The sequence below is a fragment of the Pteropus alecto genome, unplaced genomic scaffold, assembly GCF_000325575.1.
Source record: "Pteropus alecto unplaced genomic scaffold, ASM32557v1 scaffold79, whole genome shotgun sequence".
Taxonomy (NCBI): Eukaryota; Metazoa; Chordata; class Mammalia; order Chiroptera; family Pteropodidae; genus Pteropus; species Pteropus alecto.
Window position 1 is genome coordinate 5,850,494 of NW_006494612.1, and position 23,945 is coordinate 5,874,438.

Below are 23,945 nucleotides of genomic sequence, written 5' to 3' on the forward strand. Positions count from 1 at the left end.
AGAATATCAGTTTCTTTTAAATTCTCCAACAAGGGATTTTTTTTTTAAGCAGCAAAAACATGTCTGGCAGTTCTAAGCCAAATCACTTTCATTATTACTGGGGCATTTTCGTATTCTTTTATTGTAGTAAAATACAAATAAAACCTACCATCTTAACTATTTTTAAGTGATATTATTAATGTTTTTAATAAAAACAAGTAGCCTTAGTAATACGAGAAATTTCTAAAACATTTCTCTTTTCTAGGTACCAATGTAAATGTTTCTGCCACCTCAAGAGTAGTATTGTAAAGGCTTCATGCTTTGCCTACTTCAACTCCCACGAAAGGGGAACAAGCACAATTCAGGTGCAAACCTGGTTGTCTGAAAACCTATTTTCCATAGGCAATGTGGTTTAGATAATTACATCCACAGATCATTTTCAATGTCTAATTTTTATCCTCACATTTAGGAAATCTTTTGCTAAAATATTATCGGAAAAAGCAAAATGGCTTTGAGTTTCACCTCTTTTTCTATACTCAATCTTTTCTTTGAAACGTGGGGGTGGATAGGGCCAGGATGTAAAGAGCATTAAGGAGGAGCTGCAAAATGCTTAAATGAGCACAAAGAATCAGTGCTTAGCTCTTTGAATGATCTAGAGCTGACATATTAGAGAATCAAGCCTGTAATTTTCAGCTGTGAAAAACAGGTCTATGAAGGCAAAAACAAAATGAAGTTCTGAAAAATGCTCTCACTTCTTTGGGTTCTGTTCAGAGATTTTACCCCCAAAAATCCTATATGTTTTTCATTAAGGCCCCTAAATATTAAATACTAGTTACTCTCAGTGGCAAAGCAAAAATACAAATCAATAGTTAATCACATGTTAAAAGAACAGCAGTTCTTTGAAGTTGCGGTTGAAGAAGTTCCTGCTGTCCAATTAAAGGTAGTTGGGTTTTTTATTTTTAAGGTGGGGTTGGGGGAGAAGGAAGAAAAACAATGCAGAGGAAAAGCCCTTTTTTTAAAGATCAAGCAGCAAACTCAAGTTGAAAATTATGTTCCATGTACAACATTTCTCAGAAATACCCATTCTGGCATGTTCTAAATTACATGCCATCTCTGTCTGGGAATAATAAGCTAAGATAGGCCAAGCTCAAGAAGGGTTGGTGATCAAACATAAGCCAACTATGCTCAGGAGAATTTCTCTAGTATCTGCCTACAGAATGCAGTTAGCTCCGTTCCACACTAAAAATTGCTTTTAAAGAACATAGTTCAAAGTTTGAGTTTTTTGCTAGCCATTCACAGTAAAGTATTTGTAGAAACTTGATATCTTTTGACATAATTATATCAGTTGCAACATATGTGATGTTCATTCAACTTTACAAAGTACATTTTAATAAAAACTACACATATTTTCTGACCTCTTTAGAGCCTGGAGACTCAAAATAATTGTTACAACAGTGAGAAACATGATACACAAGCAATCTGTTATCAAACATAAACCTGGCTCTGATTACTTTTTGTATTTGAGGCTGACATAAGCGGTTTCCTCTGTCTGGAAATTTTAAATCAATTGTGTAACGGAAATGGTACTCTGGAGCCTATGCCAGAGGTAAGTTTCTTAGTCTCTCTGCCCTGTCTTAGCCAAAGCCTTACTTAGCACTACTCAACGGCAGCTAAAAATTTTCAAATCAATTTAAATGCCTCTATTCTTGCCAAAACCTCATGTCTACAGAAATGACTCTATAAATAATGACAGGTGATCGGTACAGATAAAACTGGACCTTTCAACTATTCAATCCTTGGTTTGCATTTAAAAAAAAACAGTTTATGAGTTGGTTTACTTTATTAAATTATGAAAGTAAATGAAAAAAAATCTCACCTTGTGATGCCCAAATTCATTCAAAATGGTTCTCAGTTTTCTGGTGTTGCTATGCGGTTTTTGGGCAGCAACAGCTGGATGGGGGTCCCGCCAGTCAATGGACAAGCGGTGATGCCAAAGGCGCTGACTCTCCAGAATGTGAGCTGATTTAACACTAGGATCAAAACGATGCACTTCACATCCATTGTTGGCCATGCTAACTTCAAAATGGGTATCATCGCTTCCCAACCTGTAAAGAAAGAGGATGGAAATCAATAATAAAAATATGTAATGTAGCAAAAAGTGGTGGATTGACAAAAGGGCTGTTCCAAGGCCAGTTTTCTTAGTTATATCAAGCCTTCTTCTATTTTAACACATGGCTAACTGTACACATTCAATAAACCTTCTCTCACAAAAAGCATTGTAGCTAAAAGCTTCTGGATAAGAGGAAGTAGAGAAATTATCTGCTAAATGCAAACAAGAGAATCACATGTTCAAACATGTAGAAGCATATCAAGATGGTTTTAAAAAAAAAAAAAAATGCAAACCACAGTAGCGATGAAACAAAGAAAACTATCCGCCATCTTAAAAGATTTTCTCTGAATATGTCAAAAATAAAAGCCCCAGGCTGAGATCCTTAGGGAGAGATGCATTCTACTAATGAGGTAATCCTTCTCCATTCTAATGGCCACAGTGCTGTGCATGCAGTTTGACTTAAAGACAACAGCTGGTTTCTTAGAAACAGAATGTATTTTAAAATAGTACAGTTAAAGAAAAAAACAACTATATAAGTTCTCCTGGATATAGTACTCAGGAAGCAGAAGAGGGGTCTCACCTAAAATTCAAAAAACAAGGGAAAGAAATTCTATTTAAGTACCCAACAGGTAGCACATTGTGTGGAAAATTCATATACCTACAAAATTTTAATTTACTCAGAAATATTCCTTATTTAGTGATATAAGGTTCATCACTCTGATTAAAGCATCAATTTGAATGAAAAACATAAAATTAACCCAGAGTTGGTTTTTTAAAGTGGTGATTATTGCTTCTCTGCCCAAATTCCTATAATTAAGATATGATTTAAGGTACCAGAATCTTACAGAATATCTGTAACACATTGGCCAAACCTGAACACATTACAGAAATATGTCATTCTCTTAGACTCTACTATTTCAACCTATTCTATAATTTAGAAATATACTAGCTCATTGGATAACTAGTATTTATATGGTTCTAGTTAACTAAAATAAGTCTTCAGTATAGAGATCATCCATATAGACATTCTCAATACTCTTATTTGACTTGTCCTCTCCTTTCACACCTACTACACTGCTTTTTCTCACTGGACCCATGGCATGTCAACCTTCTGATGTCCCTCAACTATAATTCTCTCGAATTAATTGGCCTAGAAAAACATTCAGCATTCCTCTCCCAATCCCTTCTATATTCTTTTCACCTAAGAGACTTCATTATCTATTTTCAACCTCCTATTGAATCCACACAGCTCAGAACATTGAAATCTCCACCTTACTTTTCCCCCAAATTTACCATTATCTAATCTGGCGCAGTAGATCGACTACCTGAGTAGAAGGAATGGATGTGACACTGTTTCAGGTCCTTGGTTATTCTTTTTAAAAGAGTCCTGAGAGTATTAAGGTGAGTGTCCTTTATGTTCCCCAGGAATCAGAAACTCGGGAGTTAAATACATAAAAAGATATTCAAAATCATTATCCAACAGGGAGAAACAAATTAAAACCTCAATGAGATACCACTTCAGGTCCACTAGTGGCTATAAAGTGGTTATCTTTTTGATGGCTATGATCAAAAATTCCAATAATAATAAGTGTTGGCAACAATGTGGAGAAATTGGAAGCCTCATATATTGCTTAGTAGAAATGTAAAATGGTATATATCCAAGAAAAATGAAAACAAATGTTCACACAAAAACTTGTACATGAATTTTTATGGCAACATAGTCATAATAGCCAAAAAACTGGAAACAACCCAAATGTCCATCAACTAACAAGTGGATAAATAAAATATAGTATATCTATACAATGGAATATCGTTTGGCAATAAAAAGGAATGAAGTGCTGATACATGATACAACATGGATGAACCTTAACAACATTGTGTTAAATGGGAAAAAAAAAAAAAAAAAAGGTCACAAAAGGCCACTTATTGCATGCTTCCATTGATATGAAATGTCCAGAGTAGGCAAATCCACAGAGACAGAAAGCAAATAAGTGGTTGCCTAGGACTAGGAGGCGGAAGTGGGAAAGAGGGTTGGAGAGAAATTGGGAGTGACTGCTACTGAGTACAGGGCTTCTTTTGGGGGGTGATGAAATGTTGTAAAAATGACCCTAGTGACCCAAAACCATTGAATCATACACTTTAAATGGGTGTGGTATGTGAATTATATCTCAACAAAGCTGTTAAAAAAAATAAAAAATAAAAAAATAAAATCAGAACAGATACAGGGAAAGTTTTTAACCCTCACCACTGAAAGCAGAAGAGCTGGAAGAAGTAAGACAATTAGGGTTTTCCCCAGGAGTTTCAGTAGTCCATTTTTCATCCCAGCAGAAATCAGAGAATCTGGACAAATGATTATCTATTATGATATAGATGATTAGATTATCTATTATCTAATTATTAAAGTTATTAGAATTAGATCTATAAATTGCCAACTACTAGAGAGAAATAGGTTTTTCAAAGTATAAATAACATTGAATAGTAGATTTAAAAATTATAATTATTATTTTTATTAAATAACATTGCATGAGATGCCAAGATTTCCTCTAAAACATATTCTCAATGGGGATGATCTCATCCCTAAGGGAGCAAAAACTGATTCTTGGGGGGCGGGGGGAGCAAAAAACTTACTCTTTTTTTCTTACAAACCATAGATACATGAAGATATACAGTATTTCTATCATATTAAAATTTCATGGGGGTCCAATTAGGAAAAAAATTGTCTAAATTTGTCTAGGATTTTCTGGTTTCTCATTCGTATATACTATGAGCTCCTGCTGTGCTCATTAAAATAGTATAAGATGAAAAGTTTGGGCTCTGAAGCTCATTCATTCCTCTTAAAATGCTCATGGCAACTGGAAGTCTCAGATTTTCTGTATAAAATATTGGCTCTTGTTGCCTAACCATGCGTCATCTATTATACATTCTTCTGTCTTACGCTGAGAATTCATGTCTTGAAAGCAAATGATGCAACCGCCTAGAGAACTAAGGAAGAGATGAAAAATATTTGCCTATGTATTATCCCTTCTCAAGTTTTCTCTTCCACTCTCACTTCTACCCCTGAAATACAATCTTTCATGTGAAGGATGAAATAGGTGATTTTTTTTCCACTTCATTTTAGCTACCTCCCGCAACCCTCACCCTCCCCACCAGCTCCCTACCATCATCCTTCCACTACACACACAAGAACATTTGCAGAGAGAGCCCTGCCTGAAGTTTTTCGGTAGATGGTATTATCCAAAGCCACATTTCTCTCTCCCTTTCTCCATAACATAACTTGCTTTTATAGTGCCTTTCCTATCGTAGTCTATTCTACCCCGTTGCAAAATTGAAAAGGATCTGATTTTAATTTTCAACTGAACTTTACACAGAGGGCACTTTTCCAGAAAAAAAAATGTCTTTTATATTAACTATGAAACAAAAAAGCTTCGACTCCTAGTAAAAAGATTTCAGACATCAGAGAGAAGGTGGACGTAATACCTGCTCTAGTTCTTGTGTGTGGAAGAAAGGTAGGAAACGGATCAGGAAGCAGGGCAATCAGCCTTTGGCCTCTGATCCTTATGTCCTCAGATCCCTTCCTCTCACTCCAGGAAAGTTACCTCCACTTGCAGCTGCATCCATCGTCCTCGGTTAGGATGGAAAAGACTGGGCATAGCAGTGGCATGGTCTTGCCGCTGCCACAGCCCTGGGGCTTGGAGCACATACGGCTTGGATGTAAGGGCCATATGGCCCACCTTCCAACATTCCTCCCCACCTCTCTCTCGACCATCTCAACAGCCCAAATGCTGGAAACCCAGGGGCCACATGTCCTGTCCCTGCACCTCATTTCGTGAGCTCCACTTCGGCCCTTGGGTTTTGTTCTTCCTTCAGCATCAACTGAGATGCTGTCAGCCGGCTATTTACCTGCCTCCCAGGCAAGCAATTCACCTGAGAAAGGGAAACCTCAGTCCTGAGTAGCAGTGCGAGCAACATATACATCCACAATCCAAAGCATTCTTTTTTAGGGCACAAGAAATATTATCTTTAGTTTCCAGTTTTTAATTAAGTATTTTCAAGTTTCGAATGTGTTGACCCTCATAAGCTATTCATTTCTTTCCTCAGTGGAATTCAACTGTTCTTATCTGTGATTACAAAATTGGTTTTGAATAGTGAACATATAAATGAAAATAAGAAACTATGTTTTTGTATGTAATAATCTGGAATCTTACAGCAAAACTACCTTATCTAATAGCTCTGAAGTATAAGAAAAGCAAAAAGGAATTTTAAAAATTTCTCCAAAAATAGCTTACCCGGTTTCATGTTACTCAGTTATAGTCTTTAAATGAAATTATTCCAGGGTATAAAATATTAAGCAAAATATAAATGCAGTTTAGAGCAAGAAAATAAGACCAAGATGAGATCTCCAATTTGCATGTGGTACTATGCAATTATTTTTATGACCTACTTTCATACATTTTTAATATGATATAAAATAAACTCTACTGTCACAACTTCCCATTCTTCCTACAATCTTGAAGCAGAGCCGGTGGGCTCCCAGAAAAAGAGCTCTATTATAAGCGACTGGCTAGGCAATTTATTTCCTAATCCTCAAGATTCCAAATTTAAATTACAGCATAACCAGCCTCCTTCCTTAGCCTCCTTACCTCAAGCAATTATTTACATAGCACATGTATACTGAGTGCCTACCGCTTACCAAGCTCCATTAATATATACCACCGTTCTTCATTTAACCCATAGAAGAATGTTTCTATTTTCCTGAAACTCTTATTTGAACCTTGTTTTTTAAAAAATCCACAATGACTGTAACTAAGAAGTCTTGTTTGGTAAAGTTTGACAATCGCTTCTTGGACTTTTGGCTAAGATCAAGTGTAAAGTCTGACAAGTAATGGATCCTCTATTAGGACCTTTGGATCTGCCCCTAACGCTTCCCATCTGGGATTCTGGTTACGTTCATGGGCCTGAATGTAAATCATAGAGGCAATGAAACCTACAGGTGAGGAACAAGCATATGACACTTGTTGTGGTTCCCAGTACTTTCTAAAGGACCTCAGGGACCTTGCATGAGAACCTAACCACCAGCTGCTACAAAGAGTCTATGGAACAGGGTGTTCCAAACAAAAATAACTCTCCTCTGCCTATTTTTGGAGACATGTATCATTTGTAAGTTCAGGATTGTTTAATTAATATTGGTGTATTTGGTGAAATAATTTCATTACTTTATATTCACCCTTTTATAAAAAGCTCTCTAAATTCATTTGTACATTTAAGTCATTTTCAGCCTGAATAACTGAATATCAATATTTCCCACAATTTTGACAAAATTTCATGATTTTCATAATAGTCTCCTTTCTTTCTTTCTTTTTTAATGTAAAAGTATACACAGATTTGCCGTTGGCACAAAACATAGAAATCCAGCAGTGGCCATTTGCCTTGGGTCACTCATCATAACAGTGTATAAAATTTCTAATTTATTTTTTCTAGGTGCATTCTTAATATTTTTCTCTCTCTTTATAATAAAAATGTTAATTCTAGCTGGAAATCATGGGCTTCACTAAGAAGATCATCATCATGCTGAAAATTGAAGTTGCCAGCTTACTACCAGCAGAATGGGAAAGAAAGTAGCCTTGACAACTTTGGGTGATCTGCAAGCAGCCACTGTTACATAACAGACAGATGAGTCTGAAATAAGGACAGGAGGCAAAGTGTACCACCTGTTATACACTGCACCCATTCATAACTTCGTGCTGATGAGAAGGCTTTAGTTATATGCAGAACTGTTTTTGCTTTCTTCTGCTGTGAAACGTACTTACCCTAAAGAATACAGACGGCACTGCTTGTTGCGGATCTGATGAGCTAAGCCAAACCTGTCATCGAGACAAACCAACCAGGGCTTCTTTGCAGGGCTGGAGTTGGTAGTCAGGCTGTCCGTGTTCACGTGATCACATACAATCTGTCAGGATTGGAAATCAATGTGAATAATTTAAAGTGCTGGATGATAAATGGTAGGTAGGGACTTACTGCTTCCCCGATCCCTAGAAACCATAACAGGAGAGTTATATCCTTCTCCACTGCTAACTACGCCCCTCCTCAGGGAAACACAAGACTGCTGGAAAATGTTCAGAAGAATTCCAAATACCAGATTATAAGTAACCTCGTGAAGACCATTAGCAGGTTCGAAAGGACATTACGAGCTGCCATAGCCATATGCACAGAGTGCGTAGGGGAGAACAAATCAGGAACAAAGATGGCAGGGAGGAGAGGTCAGGCAAGGCTTTGCAGAAGTGTGTTAGTCTTGGAGGGTGAACAGAGGTTGATTAAGAGGCTGAGACCAAGAAGGGCATTCCAGACATGGAGAACAATGCTCCCAGAACACAGAGGCCTGTTACGCACAGCATTCTCATCAGAAGTTGTGAGATTCATCCACGGGCGCAGTAGGCTCGGAAGGATACAAAATTATTGATGCTTTATCTCAGGCAGATAAAGTGGGGCCACAGTCCAGATGTGTTCTCCAAGGTAAACAGCTAATCCAGATCAAGTGAAATTAAACCCTAGTCTCTGTTTATAGGGCAGGACTCTTTGTGATACCATGTTCTAGTAAGTTTTCTCCTCAGAGAGAAGAGCAAGGGCCCCAGCCAAGAAGGAGGCTCTCCCTGAGCTAACCGATGCACTTCTCTTAACTCATCCGTCAAATTAGAGAAGGAAACCAAAGGGAATGTGCACCTAAGTCAAGCAGAAGCAAGCTCTAATTTCAAATGCACATTAAGTAAATGTACTCTGTAAGGAATTTTTGACTTGCGTTTGAGGCCGACAGTGTGAATGGCTGAGGCTGTTGGAACCAAAGAAAACAAGTTGATGGCCAAGGTATTTACCTTACTGAGCAACAGTATTTCCCCCAATCCCTCAAAACTCTCACAGTCATCACCATGCTCCACGAATCATGCAGCAGCTCTTGCTGTCACATCACAGACAACAGTCCATTCCACGTGCAAAGGATGTTTTGAGGTTCGTTGCTTTAATTCATTGGAAAACATAACAGCAAACAATTTTCTTCTGAAGAAGATATTCTAGGCTTGCCCAAGTCCTTTATTTTACTGACTTTCCAAAATTTTAATCTGAAAATAGTGTATTATGTGGTGCCTATTTTGCTAGGATTTGGACATTTTAGAGGAAAGCTTAAAAAATGAAACCCTATACATTTATATTCTTTTTTCTCTACCCAGTAACTCTGACTACAACCACTGTAAAGGAAAAATAATAATAAATGGGATTGAGTCTTCACCCAAGCAACTAGTACAGAATACATTTATTAACTGGGTGTGTCAATATATTAATTTATGTAATTCATTCCTATTATTCTCCCACATCTAAATGAAAATTATGCCTCTGCCTGCCCATCTCCTAGTCCCCACCCGCTCACCCAAGGGAGGAGAAGTTTCTAATCTAATTAGAGCTCAGTGTGTTCATTGGGCCTGTTTTTAAGAGAGGGCAAGCACATCCACTGGCGCTCTATTCCATACCCTGCCTCCTGCAAGCAATTATTTAGGCCAGGGCAGTTCTGTGAGCCCCTAAAGCATGCCTGGACCTCAAAGTTGAGCCATTTGCTCAAGGACAGCTTCCTAGGGTATTTTTATTAAAGTGGTATGATAATGCCCATCCGCTATTGCTCTTTGTGTGTACCTCTCCCTAAGAACCTCCATTATGACAGAAAGGATAGGGACGTTCACATGTTCTCATTTACAACACCCTCTTAATACCATTAGAACCTAACTCTGGCCTCTCCCACAGTGTTTCTCAAGGTGTGGTCCACCCACTTTCTCATGGACCTGGGAGGTACTTAAAAGTTCAGATTCCTGAGTCTCTTCCAGATCTGTAAAATCCGTATTTTTGAGCTGACACCTGGGCACATGCATTTTAATAAGCCTCCTCAAGTGATTCTTATGCAGTGGTCCTGTGAGTTTACTGAAAGCCCTTTGTAAAGCCCCAGTGAAATGTTCCGCCTGGCCTCCGCTGTGCCTTAGCAAATCAAGGGAAGAGGCTACTCTTGGGTCAGAACTCTTAAGTTGAAAACAGCAGCCCCTCCAACCTCACTCCTAACAAAGCCAGAGAGGCAGCACTGACGATTAGCCAGAGGCCTGAAAGAGTCAGGTAAATATTAAGAGTCAAGATTAGGGCTTTGAGGTTCAGCTGCTCCTCCTTTGCCAACACTGGGGAGTATGGTATTATTATATTAAAATGACTCTTTAAGCATTTCTTCTTCTTCCACAGACTTCATCTTGCACAGATATGGAAAGGCATTCTTTTCCATTCAACCTCTCTGTTAATATCCCTCTTTTCCTCTCCTAGTTCAAAAATAAAACACAGTGTTTTTCCTTTTTAACCATTTATTAACTATCTTGTTGATAGACATTAGCTTTTGAAAACAACTAAGAGTACTCAGTAAAATTGAGCTCCTAAAAATTAATTAAATATCAATTTTTCAAACTTTCTTGTTAATTTATGGACAAGGCTTCAATCACCCCTCTTGCAAGCAGAATAAGTGAGGGCAATAACTCCTACCTAAGCTTCAACTACAGGAATTGTGTTCTCTCTCTCTTCTAATTCTCCTTTTAGCCATATAAAAACAAATTTTAGCCATATAAAAGCAAAGTAGGCCTAGACAAAGGAAAATAGACTCCAGGAAGAAAATGTTTTCTAAAATTGTTTTTAGTTATTTAACTTACAGGGATCTGATTTATTTTTATTTAATTTTATATCCCAAAAGTTTGAATAGCATTTTTGCCAACCCTTCAATAGAACCTGGCAAAGAGAGCCCTTAAAATTTGGGGACCTATGGCAAGAATCAATTCAATGATCAACTGTATTTCGATCACCATTATTTTGAAAGGTAAAATTTCAAAGAAAGAGTTGTGTTTTTGTTGCTTTTATCCGCCCGCCCCCCATTTGTGTGTGTGTGTGTGTGTGTGGATGTGTGTGTATTATAAATATTATAAATACTATTGTTATGAAATTCTAAAGTCTGAATCTCCAGAGCTCGGGTTCTTATGTTATTCTCAAAAATAGATAGGTAGAGGATTAGAGAGATAGATAGATTTTAAAACATGTTTAATATTTCTTTTTTAAAACAGCAACTGTTGCTTAGATTAATTTTGTACTGCAAGATATGCTTCCTGGAAGCATATGGTTTGGGGGTTGCCATAAAAAGCTAGATCTGAAGCCTTCCCTTAGAACAGAGCACTGTTTTTATGATTTAACCATTAGTTAGCAGTGGTGTATCACTGCCTCTAGAATTCAGAGATGTAATCATGGTCTCTTGCATTAGAAAACAACACTTAAATTGAGCCTCATGTTCTGCACACTCTGCTCAAACACCATATCCTCTGGTGTTTCATAAAAAAATACAGGGCCCCAATCATGTCATCAGAGTCACTACAATGCACAAATCCAGGAGCACCATCCCGACTGCAGTCTAATGCCACACTGTCCCATGCTCTATGCTTCTGTGGCTGAGCAACCTCGGTCTGAGGAAGCTTCCCCACCTATCTGTCCATCCTGCTAGAACTCTCTCGCACCCTAGCTGTTTACCAAAGTGAGCGGGTATTTAATTCAGGTTTGAGTGGTATTCCAGCCAGTGTCCAGCGTAGTGCCAGCCATGAAACAGGTGCTTAACAAATGCCTGCTGAATTGAGGAAAGAATAAATCAATGATGAACATAATAGATGCCAGGCCTTGCTGTATAAGTTTGAACACAGATTTGAGGGAATTTTTTTTTTAAGCAGCATAAGAGGACGGAAGTGGAATTTGCTTTAGTACCTTTAGAGATTTAAGTTTTTTCTTCCTTGCCCGTTATGACTCACTATGCTAACTGAACATTTTAGGTAATAGTGACTCTAATATTCTGCCAGTTTTATATATTTTCAGTTTCAAAATGCGTTCTAAATGAAGCATAAGCCCCAAAAGCAGCCAAAAAAAAAAAAGCTCTGCATTACATAGAGATGGGGAGGGAGCACTGGCTAGTAAAAGATTCTGATTAAGAACAAGTTAGTGTCATCTCTGATGAGCTCCCACCTCCTGGCCTTCTAGTGACCCAAAAGCAAAAGACTTAACCTGGGTAAAATGCCCCTGATGAAAATGACCCCAAATTATCTCATTCTATCTCATTCTTTCTCGAGAACAAAAATCCTTCTAATTAGTTTCATCAACCAAATCTCTATTATTGTACTCATCAAGCCGAACAATCATTGTATGCCCATTTCTCTGCAAATGAGACACTGTATGCCTCATTTCTCTTGAGGACAGACTATATCCCCAGGGCCTAGCACAGTTCCTGGCATGTAGTAGGTGCTCAAAAATACTTGGTTAATAACAATCCTACACTACTGTCAACACAGTACAAGGTCACAGAACTGGGAGACACCTTGGAAATAATTTAATACTCTTCCTTTTCAAGATCTGAACAGCGAGAGACAGAAAAGCAAAATCAATTGCGCTGGGTCACAACATCAGAGCACACTGTAGAATGCTGTTCTTTTTTTTTTTCTTTTTTTTTAGAATTTTTCTCTTCTCAGCTCATAACCTATGGGAAAGACCCAAAGGGGTTTGGAATGACCCTTTCATGCCTCAAGAGCTTCTTCTAAGTAAATATGCCTTTTAGAAGTTACAGAACATTAACCTGCAATACATATTAAATGGAATTTGGATGCTTTCACTTGGTCAATTTATTTTGGGGGGTGGAGCCCATCATTCTCAAATTCAACTCATAAATTTATCATTTCATTTTTATCTGGGGCCTTTAAGGGCTTCTTAAAGTCACAGTTAAGAGATCCAGCCTCTTATTCTTCACATAAAACCAAACTATAAAAATTACAATTTCAGTATTTTAATTAAGTCTGTGTCAGTCCACCAAATTAATTTGCAGCAGCAAAATAAGATAAAAATTATGTAAAGCACAGGGACCAATTTATCATCCCATTACTCATGATTAATTCAACAAGCTTTTACTTCCATGTCTAGGTGACAAGTATTAAAATCCCTGATTGACTGCATCATATGAGAAATGAGACTTTCTTTTACCCCTAAATTAGCCTTCTAAAGACCTAAAAATATATTCTCTCCCACGGATGAAAAATGGACTTTGCCACCAGTGAGGTTTGGGAGGAAGAGTGAGATGCCAAGAGCCAATGGGCTGAAGGGACATCAAAAGAGCCAGGGTCCACAGTGCCACACCAGCTCCAGCGTGCAGTCTGCCAAGCAGGCCTATGCACCCCTCACGGCCAGTCTGAGATGCTAATTTACGAGCACCTCTCAGTTCAGGGAGAAATTTCCCTCCGGCCTTGATTTCTTCTCATGCCTCTCTCTCCCAGGATTAGTCTACTTGAAAACAGAATCTCCCGATTAATGTGTCAAGAGACGTAGACTCTCCTTAATGGACGGTCTCTCTGTCTGCTCAGGGCACTGACTCAGCCTGCGTGTGGAGCTGGGCAGGAGCTGCCACAGTATGTTAAGTCACTAACACAGGCCGGCGCTCAGTAATGATTTAAAGTGCCCTAAAGAACAGAAACCCTCTGGATTCATAAGCTTCTCCTTGGACTGCCTGCAAAGTGTCCTCCGCTCTCTGGCCTAGCATGTCCCTGTCTGTCAAGCATCTGTGGCAGAAAAGCAAAAAGGCAGATTCCTCCAGATACAAAAGGAAGCTCGAACCTCCAGAAGAGGGTTTTGTTTTGCGACACGTTTGACTACTAGTGGGCAAGAATCACTTCAAATATGGTTTTCCAAAGCAATTTTCTAAGGTGGATCCTTAAAACACATCAGGATGAATCATTAAAACATTTCAGGATGACAATACTTCTTGGAAGGGAGAGGATGCTGAAGCAGATAGATGGCATCTTATCAGCCTCTAAGTGAGTGGATAAATTCAAGCAGTGATGCCTCAGAAACCACGTCCTTATCAAGTCCCCATCAGGAGTGGCTGAGAACCTCCCCACCCCTTACTGAAGAATTCCTCTTTAAAGAGGGCAATCAGTATATTTTACATCATCTCCAAATCCTCTTGCTTCTGAAACACAACCTGGGTGGTGCTGATATATCTCAGGAACCTCAAGGCTTCTTCATCCAGAGACTGAGTAGGGCCTGCCCAAGGCTGGAGGTCTATATGCCACCGGGGACCCTGTGAGAGAGAAGACAAAGGTCAGTGTGCAAGGGATGAGGAATTTAGGGTGGGGATTGGAAAAGACATAGAGTATCAGACAGGCGACAAGGCGCTCTAGCAAAACAAACACATCTGCGCACAGGGGACAGGGAGCTGGTTCGAAGCTGCTGTCATTGAGGCCACATCAGTCACAGGGAGACAAATGAGACCTGAGAAAGCCCAGTACCAGGCTAAGCAGGAGATTGTAAAGGCCCCAGGGGACATCTGGTTCTTCTGATCAAAGGCAAACTTCACTTGACCCCATCCGGTTGGCTCAACTGCAGCTTTGTATTACACGGTGCTGCTCCCCATTGAGAAGAAATACCCCTTTAAATATCTCCTTATCTACTACGGTTTCCAGAGCTTAGTGCTTCGGAAATGCGTGCTTCCCTAAAGGCCAGTTTTGTTGTCTCAGCACCATCATGCCTGAAATTCTTGGGGTGCTTGGGCATCTTCCCCAGGACAGAAACAGACGAAGCCAGTAACGCCACCCGTTGTTCCAGACCTCCTGGCTTCTGGGACCTTGCACATGCAGGCGAGGACCCCGGAGTTGTCACCACCAAGGTGGCCTTCTAGCACCCAGAGGCAGCCCCTACCTTTCAGCAGCGGACATGAGGAGCTCCCATGAATAGAGTGGCTAGAAATGAACCCTAAGGGCTTTCTGTCGTAAAGATGGTGGGGTGAAGGAAGGGTTGGGGGAAGGTAGTGGTCTGGAAGAAACAAAAATGGGGACCCCTCCAGTCAAAAGGGAGTAGGAGTCATGAAGTCCTTGCTAGAGCTCAAAGTTCTCCACCTATAGTTCTTTTCCTGGAGACTCATTATAATTCCAAGGGAAGAGTATGGCCCATGGCATAGGGTGGGAAAGGGTTGGGGGCTGGGAGAAGCTCAGCTCCTGGCCAGGTGAGTATCTAACACCTGGAAAGGCTGGGTGTCTTAGCATAGGGATTCCTGCAGAGTGCTTGGGATGCACCCCAAACTCCCTCTTATGGTGAGGACAGAAGCAGGGGAGTGTTCTGGAGACAAGACACAGGGATCATTCACATATATTTATTGTTCCTCAGTTAGGTATTATTACAGTCTGAATGTTTGCATTCTCCCAAATTCAAATGTTGAAATCCCAATGCCCAAGGAGGTGGGACCTCTGGAAGGTGAGGGCATGGCCCTCATAAATAGGATTAATGCTTTTATAAAAGAGACCCCACAAACTTCCCTAGCCCCTTCCACCATGTGAGGACACACAGCCAGAAGTAGGAAGTCTACAACCCGGAAGAGGGCCTGCACCAGAGCCCAACCATGCTGGCACCCTGATCTTGGACTTCCAGCCTCCAGAACCATCAGCAATAAATGTCTGTTGTTTATAAGCCACCCAGTCCTTGGCATTTTGTTATGGCAGCCCAAACAGGCTAAGATAGGTATTGGGACAGGAACTGTCACCCAGAAAAGAAACACCTAAACAGTCTAGCCCTGAGATGCTTTAGTACAATTGTGGTTTGTTGCTCCTAGATCGGGTGGCCTAGGTGACTTGGGGTTAAACTGAAAGCAATGAGGAGTGGGGGAGCAAGCAGGTTAGTCAGTGTAGGTTTGGGGAAAAGGAATACACTCTGGAGTGAGAGTCCGAGATAACTGCAAACACTTTGCAACTGATAAGAGTTGTACCAGGGCAGGTTATTAATCATTGAACAGAGTCCCTGGGGCCCATAGTTTTGGCTACCAGATAGGTCTGTACCATCTTGTTGTGACTCAGTGCCTTGCGTCCCTCCATTCTTAAAGAACCCTCACCGATTTTTCCACAGCCTGCCTCTTTTTGGGAATTCTTAAGTCAGAGCCAGTTTCATGGGTATGCAACCTGCCTAGTCTTAGAAGGGCCTGTTCTTGGTTTCATGCTCTGCCGACGCTGTCTTGAAATTCTTAATGATTTTTAAACAAGAGACCCCACATTTTCATTTCGCACTGGGCCCCACAAATTATGTAGTCACGCTGCCCTGAGGGGTCCCTTTTCTTATGGCTGTTCTTATTCTTTGAAGATCTAACAGGCAGAGACGCTAGTCAGAGAGCCTGAGAACATTAGTTCATATACCTTCCCAGTTAATGTCTTCTCCCCTCCCCCTTATTTCTTGCACATAGCATCAGCCACTGTGCCAGGCACTGGTCAACACAGATATGAATAAAACCTGGACTGTCCCAAGAGGTGCTCACAATCTGGTGGGGAGATGAATACATCCAAAATAACTTAAAGAAATGCCGAAACACTAGAGAGAGCCATTTTTTTCAGGAAACTAATTATGAAATCATAAATGATAAGCACATTTAAATACAAACGCCTCCCGTTTTGCTTGGCCACATTACTTTTACATCAAATGACAAAGAGTGCCTTCCCAGGTTGTCACTGCTGTCATCACAGCAACACAGTGCTTCATGCGAGCCTACTCAGGCCTGAGGGTTTAAAGCTTCCCATGGCATCGTTGTGGGACCACTCACAAATGCCCCGGCATCTGGCCCAGGAGTCTCTTGATGAAAATGATAAAAGTTCACCCATTATGGTTTTCCTCTAAATCAGGGATCAGTAAATTTCTTCTGTGACGACCAAGTAGCAAATATTTTAGTTTTTGCAGGCTGTACGGTTTCTGTTGCAACTTCACACCTCCAGTTGTAACTCAATAGCTGCCATAGACAGTAAGTAAACAAGTGGCCGTGGCTGTGTTCCAATAAACTCCATTTACGAAAGCAGACGACAGTCTGGATCTGGCCTGCAAGGCTGTAGTTTGCTGAGCCCTGCTCTATTTGATTCTAAATTGGAAGCGGACCAGTCTAGAAGAGAGTGTTTACTTAAAATAATGTGAAAGAGACAGATTATGATATCTACATTATAACCAACTTTGTCATTTGTGTGACCTGGGCAAATATCAGTTAGGGTTCTGGCAAGATACAGTGGGATCCTTCCAACCGGCTAATTTGAGAAGAATTTAATATCTTTACAAAGGTGCGGGCAGAGTTTAAGGAAACCAATAAGGAATAATGCAATGCCTGAAGCTGGTAGCACCAGAGAGCCTTTATAAACTATAAGCTTAAACGAGCAAGTAGAGGGAGGAATTTTTGGAACCTGGAGAGAGAAACTGTATGGAGAAGGTATTTAATAGAATAACATAGCCAATTCTATCACATCCTGTCCTATCACCTACCAACACTAACTGTCAAACCCAACAGGAAGGCAGAGAAGATGGAGGCTGAGGTTGGTCTATACAGGTCAGTGTCCCGGGGTGCAAAGCAGGTCTCGGGGGGCAAATGGAAGTTCCCCTGTACTGCATCTTATGAGGAATCAATATGGAGAAACTATAGGGTTATCTCAAGGATCCACAAACAATACCCTACTTGCAATCTGATATTTCTCATTTCCAACTGAGTGTTGACCTCAACACGGCAGCTGGAACAGTGAATAACATAAGTTGAGGGGCCTCACGTGGGGATATAATAGAAACATACAGCAAAGAGATGGCCCCAGAAGTGCTTTCTGGCTTATTGCTTTGGTTGAGCTGTTTAAAAAACATTTCATGTAATGTTCTTATTGGAATCAATCTGACAGTAATTTGTGATTATTTCCCTAAGGAAACCACTAACTTTTATCATCTCTTTAAGTTATCATTTGTCTTAATACTGTAATGAATACATTAATATTTGTTCTTCCAAAAATCCCACAAACAATTCTCTAAGCCCCTTAAAATACCAATGGGCAGTATTTAATAGAACAAGGTAAAAAATTTAAAAAAATAAAATAACTCTTTTTTCTAAAATAAAATGTATCATTATGATTTCACCACCAAACAATTTCCTAAACTCCCGAATACACTCTTTTCTACGTGCTCCAAATATCAAGTGGCCAGAATGATGCTAACCCCAGGATGCTAACTCCTGGGAGATAGGAGCTTGGATTCCGAGTCCTGTCTGTGCCCTCACTACCTCTTCAGACAGTAAAGGAGCAGTTTAAGCAGAAGATGGTTGGAGGTAAACTGTCATTTGGGGCTGGTCTGTCTGTCCCCAGCAGGCTTGAGCTCAAATGTCAAATGAAGCATACACAATGAGTTGCCACAGAGAATCAGCCATGCTCCTGAGGCCCCTGCAGGGACTGGGGGTGGGGGTGGGGTGCGGAGAGGCAGGGGGCTCCAGGCCTTTGCAGTCAGTCCCGCCTACTAAACCACCAGGTCACTCATACAAAGGAGCCCCTCTCCAAGCATGGACCAGCATCTCAGAGAAGGCAGAGTACTGGATTTCTGAGGAAAGGAAGCAGCCCCCTCCTTTGTTTGTGAAGGCATTATCTGGCACTTTCTCCAGGAAATGTGCATTGAAAAGTGAGTTGGCTTCTTCTAATGAGGAGCAAATGTTTTGATAACATAGAAAAATTTCCAAAAATCAAAATTAAGGACAGCAAATGATTTTATACACAACAAACTTATGTTGTTCAGGGGCTGTTTTACAGACATCTGAGATTATGTTTCTCGAAGCTTGAAAAGTAGCCACTGAGTCAGTCCAAGCTGGTGCACGAAGATAATGGATTTGGCTCAAAAAGAATGCAACAAGCATAGCCATGAGGCTTTCGGATATTTTTATAATTTATGATTTCAGCATTAAATGTGTTTCTTGAAAAATGAAAGTGATTCTTTCAAGCCAAAGAAACTGAATTCCAAGATTTTACTCCTAAAAAATAATGCACAAAATAAAGCAGTCTCTTAAAATACGCTTTTGCCTACAATCTTAAACTTATGCACATAATAGGAATATATTAATTCAAGAGCATTAACTCCAAATAAAACTGGTTGCACTATAACAAAAAATAAAATTATAGAAAAGAGCAGACCCACCCATGACCCAGAAAAGAGAGCCACCAATACTGCCTTGTGCAAAAGCTTGCCTTATCTTGAAATTTGGAATAACAACTTCCTTCCTCACAAGCAGTTTCTCCACACCCTTTAATGACCTCACGAAACCCAAGCAGAAATTGTCAAACTAAAAACAATACCTCTACCGGTTGTACAAGCAAATTTCTTACAAGCTTTTTTTTTTTTTTACATTTTTTTGGTATAAAAAAAAAACAAATATACAATAAGCCAAAAGAAGGCTTCTAATGGTCCATTCCTCTGTGTTTCAATGTTAAAGTTCTTTAGGAATGGAATTGTATGATGAGTGATTTAAACCATCGGTTTTTTTATTGCGATGGATAATTGGTAGAGTGTTTGGGATATTTTCATAAAGTTTCAATACTCTCAACTGCACATTCCCACCGGTAATAAGGTCCTGAAAGGTTTGAGAACTAGCAATTTCTATTGGGAGAGACGGCTAATAATTGATTCTCTGCATTACGATTGTGCTCTTGGAAAAAAAACAAGGTTGTGAGTTCTTGACTCAAACTAAACAATACACTGAGTATATGTTGATGTGTTGATGTTGGGTAAGGCTAAGCTTTCTGGGAAAAACAAATCCCAAAGAAGCAAAATACATTTATTTAGCAATTTCATTGCAATTTTGTGCTAATTAAGAGCATCTGTTAGTGGGCAGGAAACAATGATTGAAGAAAACTGTTTATTCCTTTTTAGAAAAAGAAGAGGGTTGTGCAAGTTGTTGGGGGAGGAGGAGGCACAAAATTGTGCCTGGACAGGACATGAATCTGGCCACAGCTGAGAGTTTGTGAGCATCAGCCACTGCCTTTCTGGAATGCCCTTAGATCGTCATGGTTTTTAGGCCTTCGCTGGAGTGTGACCAGGGGCTCTGAAAGTCTCTGGGGTGGCAGCTCACATGCCTTCCCCACAACATTCTCCTGGAATAGGCCTCTTCCTCAGAGTCAGCCTGCTTCAAAAAGACCAGGGGTTGGTTACACATTTTGTGATAATAATTAAAACTTGCATATCCCATGCACAAATTTTATTTAAAAAAAGAATCTCAGTTTCCGTTCTGGATAAGATGGGTAAGCACACCTCCACCCCATGTCATCCACTAAATGCAGCAACAAAACATGGGCAGAATGCTTGCAGCAGCTATCTGAGGAATCTGAAAAGCTAATACTAGCAGGTAGATTGGGGGGAAAGACTAGAATTCAAAGTATCAATGAGCTGGCAATAAGGTCACCATTGTTTTTCTTCTGGTATGTTGTCTGCTCCTGCCTCCCATGTAAGGCAGACTCACACTGAAAGCAGGCATTGGCAGAGACTGAGACCCAGGGAAGCCCTCTTGTTTAGGCTCAAGGAAGGAAGGGGTCTCCTAATGCTGAGAGTGGGAAAAATTTCCCATTTCCCTCTCGCCTTTCTTTTTCTTTTCTCAATGCTTGCATCCCAAATCGATTCCACAGAGGTAATGGGGGGGCTACAGCAGGGGCCACAGGCAACTACAGCTCTGAGGAGAGGAGAACTTCCTCTCCAATCTGAGGCGGTGGCCAAAGAGGGCAGGGTGAACCCCCCTGAGTATATTCTGTCTCTCTTCTCCCAAAGCTTGGCCTTGGACTTGAGCACAGTCACGGGAAGTGTGCGGCAAAGTGTGGGGAAACTAAAGCCCAATCTTTCTGGCCAAAGGTTCAGAAAATGCAAGGAACTAGATAACACTGGGAAAATCAGGGAGAGGGAAAGCAATCTCAAAAAGTGGTTTATGAAGTCCTGGGCTCACCCCTGTGCTATATGTGCATTAATCTGATCCTTGTTAGTATATCAAAGACTTTGAGAACAGAGCTAACAGACAGACCTCTGCCCCTGTCCCAGACAGGCCAGGGGGTGGCATGGATGTGGGACAGGTCTGAAAAACACTGCAAAGGCTTTGAAAACAGAACTGATATTGAAGTCACAATCCACAGAAGCTGGCTGGAACTTGAGGCCTGAACCCAACCGGGTCAATTGCCTGTTAAAAAAAATATATCAATATATTTTGATATATTTGATATATAAAAAAAAATATCAATCTATAGTATTTAAACACAACTCAGAGTCTCATAAGATTCAAAATTTCCAGGAAACAATTCCAGACTATCCAGTATATAAAGAATCAAAAAATTCCAATTAATGTGAGGAGAAGACAATCAACAAATGCCAATGCAGGTATGACACTGATGCTGGAGTTATCTGACAAAACCTTAAAAGTGACTAACTTGAAAAATACTTCAAGGAGTAAGGGACTACACTCTTGAAACGAAGGGAAGAATAGGAAGTCTCAGCAAAGAAACAGGAAGTATAGAAAGCCAAATGAAAATTTTAGAACTGAAAAATACAGTAACTCAAATAACAATCTCCGTAGACGGACTCAATAGCAGAATGAATATGACATGAGTCAGTGAATTTGAAGATAAATCAATTGAAAGTATCCATCTGAACAACAGAGAGAAAAAATAATTTGAAAAAAAAAATGAAAAGAGCCTCAGGGACCCGAGGGACAACATCAAGAAGTCTAACATTCAGTCATTGGAACCCCAGAGGACGAAGATAAAAAATTCAGTGCAGAGAAAAACAAGCAGGTAATAGAATCTAGAATATAAACTATTTCCAACATCAAGAAGTCTAACATTCAGTCATTGAAACCCCAGAGGACGAAGATAAAAAATTCAGTGCAGAAAAAATATTTAAAGCTGTAATGGCTGAAAGATTCCCAAGTTAGACAATAGACCTAAACCTAAAGATTCAAGAAGCTTGGCAAACCGTAAACAGAAAAACTCAAAGAAATCCACATCCATACACATCATAGTCAAACTGCTAAAAACTAAAGACGACAAAAAACAACAAAAAAACTGAGTCTCTGTTAACCTTGTGATAGGTCCTGACGTTGGGCCAGGGTCAAAGTGGCTGGGTAGGAAAGGACACAGCCAGCCCATCCCACAGGGGAGCCCCTTACCCTGGGGTTCCCTCCTCATTAAGACCCGGTTCCACCTCCCCAAGTCCATCTAACTGTCTCTGGCAGCAGACAGCACACAGGCTGAAACCCAAATCCACAGCAGCATTTTGACTCCCTTCTTCATCAATCTGCTGCCTCTTCATCATTACAGTATAGGCCAGGAGGCAAGGGACCAGAAATCAAATCAACTCTGACAAGAAAAAATGTACTATAATTCAAGCAGGCCCTGATAATTTTTAGAAAGAAATTAAAAAGAGAAAGAAAAAAAACAAAAAAACAAGGAAGGACAAGAAGGATTAAACGTTCAGCTCTAGATTTATCTCTAAGTTATCCTGGTAAGTTAGAAACAAATGCCAAACAAATTTGAGCTAGGTTTTGTTCTTAAACTGACATCTTTAAATTCAGCATGTTTTGTGTGTGTGTCAAAATAGTCAATATGGTTTAGGTTTTTATTATAGACAGTAAAAAGAAAAGCCAAATTCCCAGAGTAGAGCCAGTGAAATGCAGAGGTTTGCACTTCTTTTCATGATGTGGAAACTATATAGCATCTGCGTACATAGTAAGCACTCAAATGCCAAATCATGGATCTCACTGGGGTAACACATCACCCAGGAAAAGGAGGGAGGAGTTTCATTCGTCTTATGAAAGTAAGATTATATAAGAATTCCTAAGAAAGCAAGTGGGAATTTAAAAACAGTATGAACCACATTTTTAAAAATTCTCTCTCTCTCTCTCTCTCTCTCTCTCTCACACACACACACACACACACACACACACACACACACACACACCTACACTATATATGCACCCTATTCAAAACACATAAGGTACCCAGATTTTCTGGGCCTCGAAATCCTAGAAACTTAACATCATCTGAATCAACATCAATCTGCTATGAGTTCATGGACTTACTTCAGTCAGAAAAGTCCAGCCAGTTAACAAGCTCCCAAACATTTACCGGTTCCCAAACCATTAGCTTCTTAGGATGCAAGGTCTGCAGCACCCCTCGAAACCCATTTCAAGGATCCTTGGATCTTGAAAGCTGCCAAAGCCGAAGGAGACGTGGAGTTAGCAGACAGCAGGGAGAAGAGAAAAACCACCTGGAGGGAGGGAGAAGAATGGAGAAAGGAAACGAGGAAAAGAGGGGCATGAGAGGAGAGAGGGGCTGCTTCCCTAATACCTGCACAGCGATCTCCATCCTCCCCATGAGGTCACCTGGAACTCAGGGTTGTCCATAGGGGGTACCCAGAACCCGCTGGTGGCTCTCAGTCCACATTGGTCCCCAAACCACATGCCAAACCATAGGTCTCCCCAAGGATTCCCTCACTGTGATCCTGAGGCTACAGGTCACATCCATGCAGATGCCCTCAGTGGGTTTCCCAGCCTTAGAGCCTCTGCTGAGTTTCCGAGGTGCCATGTCGAGCAGAACGCCTGTCAATGGTAAAGCTCAATGCTGCTGAGCAGTTCTACAGGAAAGATACTTCAGTGCCTGAAACGCTTGCTCACAATTCTGTATGTATGCATGCAGGTATGTATGTACGTCTCAGTTTTAGGTCTGCATTCATTCATTATTAACTAAATCTTTTGTCGTTTTCATATTATTCATGTTTTACACTGTCCATGTCGCCACTCTCCGGCCCTTTTGATAGTGATAGAGTATTTGGTAGCCTGAGTGAATCCTGCTGACAATTAGAGATAAGACTCTGGTTCTGGGACATTCTTCACATGATTCTGTATTTATAGAACATTTTTATGTCTGAATGCACTCTAAGTTATAGTGCCTGACAAGTAGAAGCAGCCCAATACATGTTCCTTTTT

At 40.2% G+C, this 23,945-nt stretch overlaps 1 protein-coding gene across 1 annotated transcript in view; it reads right to left on the reverse strand.

The window, feature by feature from the left end:
• Positions 1–23,544, reverse strand: part of METTL24 (methyltransferase like 24) — a 65,265-nt gene extending 41,721 nt beyond the window's left edge. The window contains exons 1-4 of the mRNA XM_025042374.1: positions 23,455–23,544; positions 14,151–14,249; positions 7,897–8,036; positions 1,856–2,084 (exon numbers count right to left, since the gene is read on the reverse strand). Of these exons, the coding sequence (XP_024898142.1) occupies positions 1,856–2,084; positions 7,897–8,036; positions 14,151–14,249; positions 23,455–23,544 (558 nt within the window). The remainder of the gene's footprint in view (positions 1–1,855; positions 2,085–7,896; positions 8,037–14,150; positions 14,250–23,454) is intronic.
• Between the last annotated feature and the right edge of the window lie 401 nt (positions 23,545–23,945).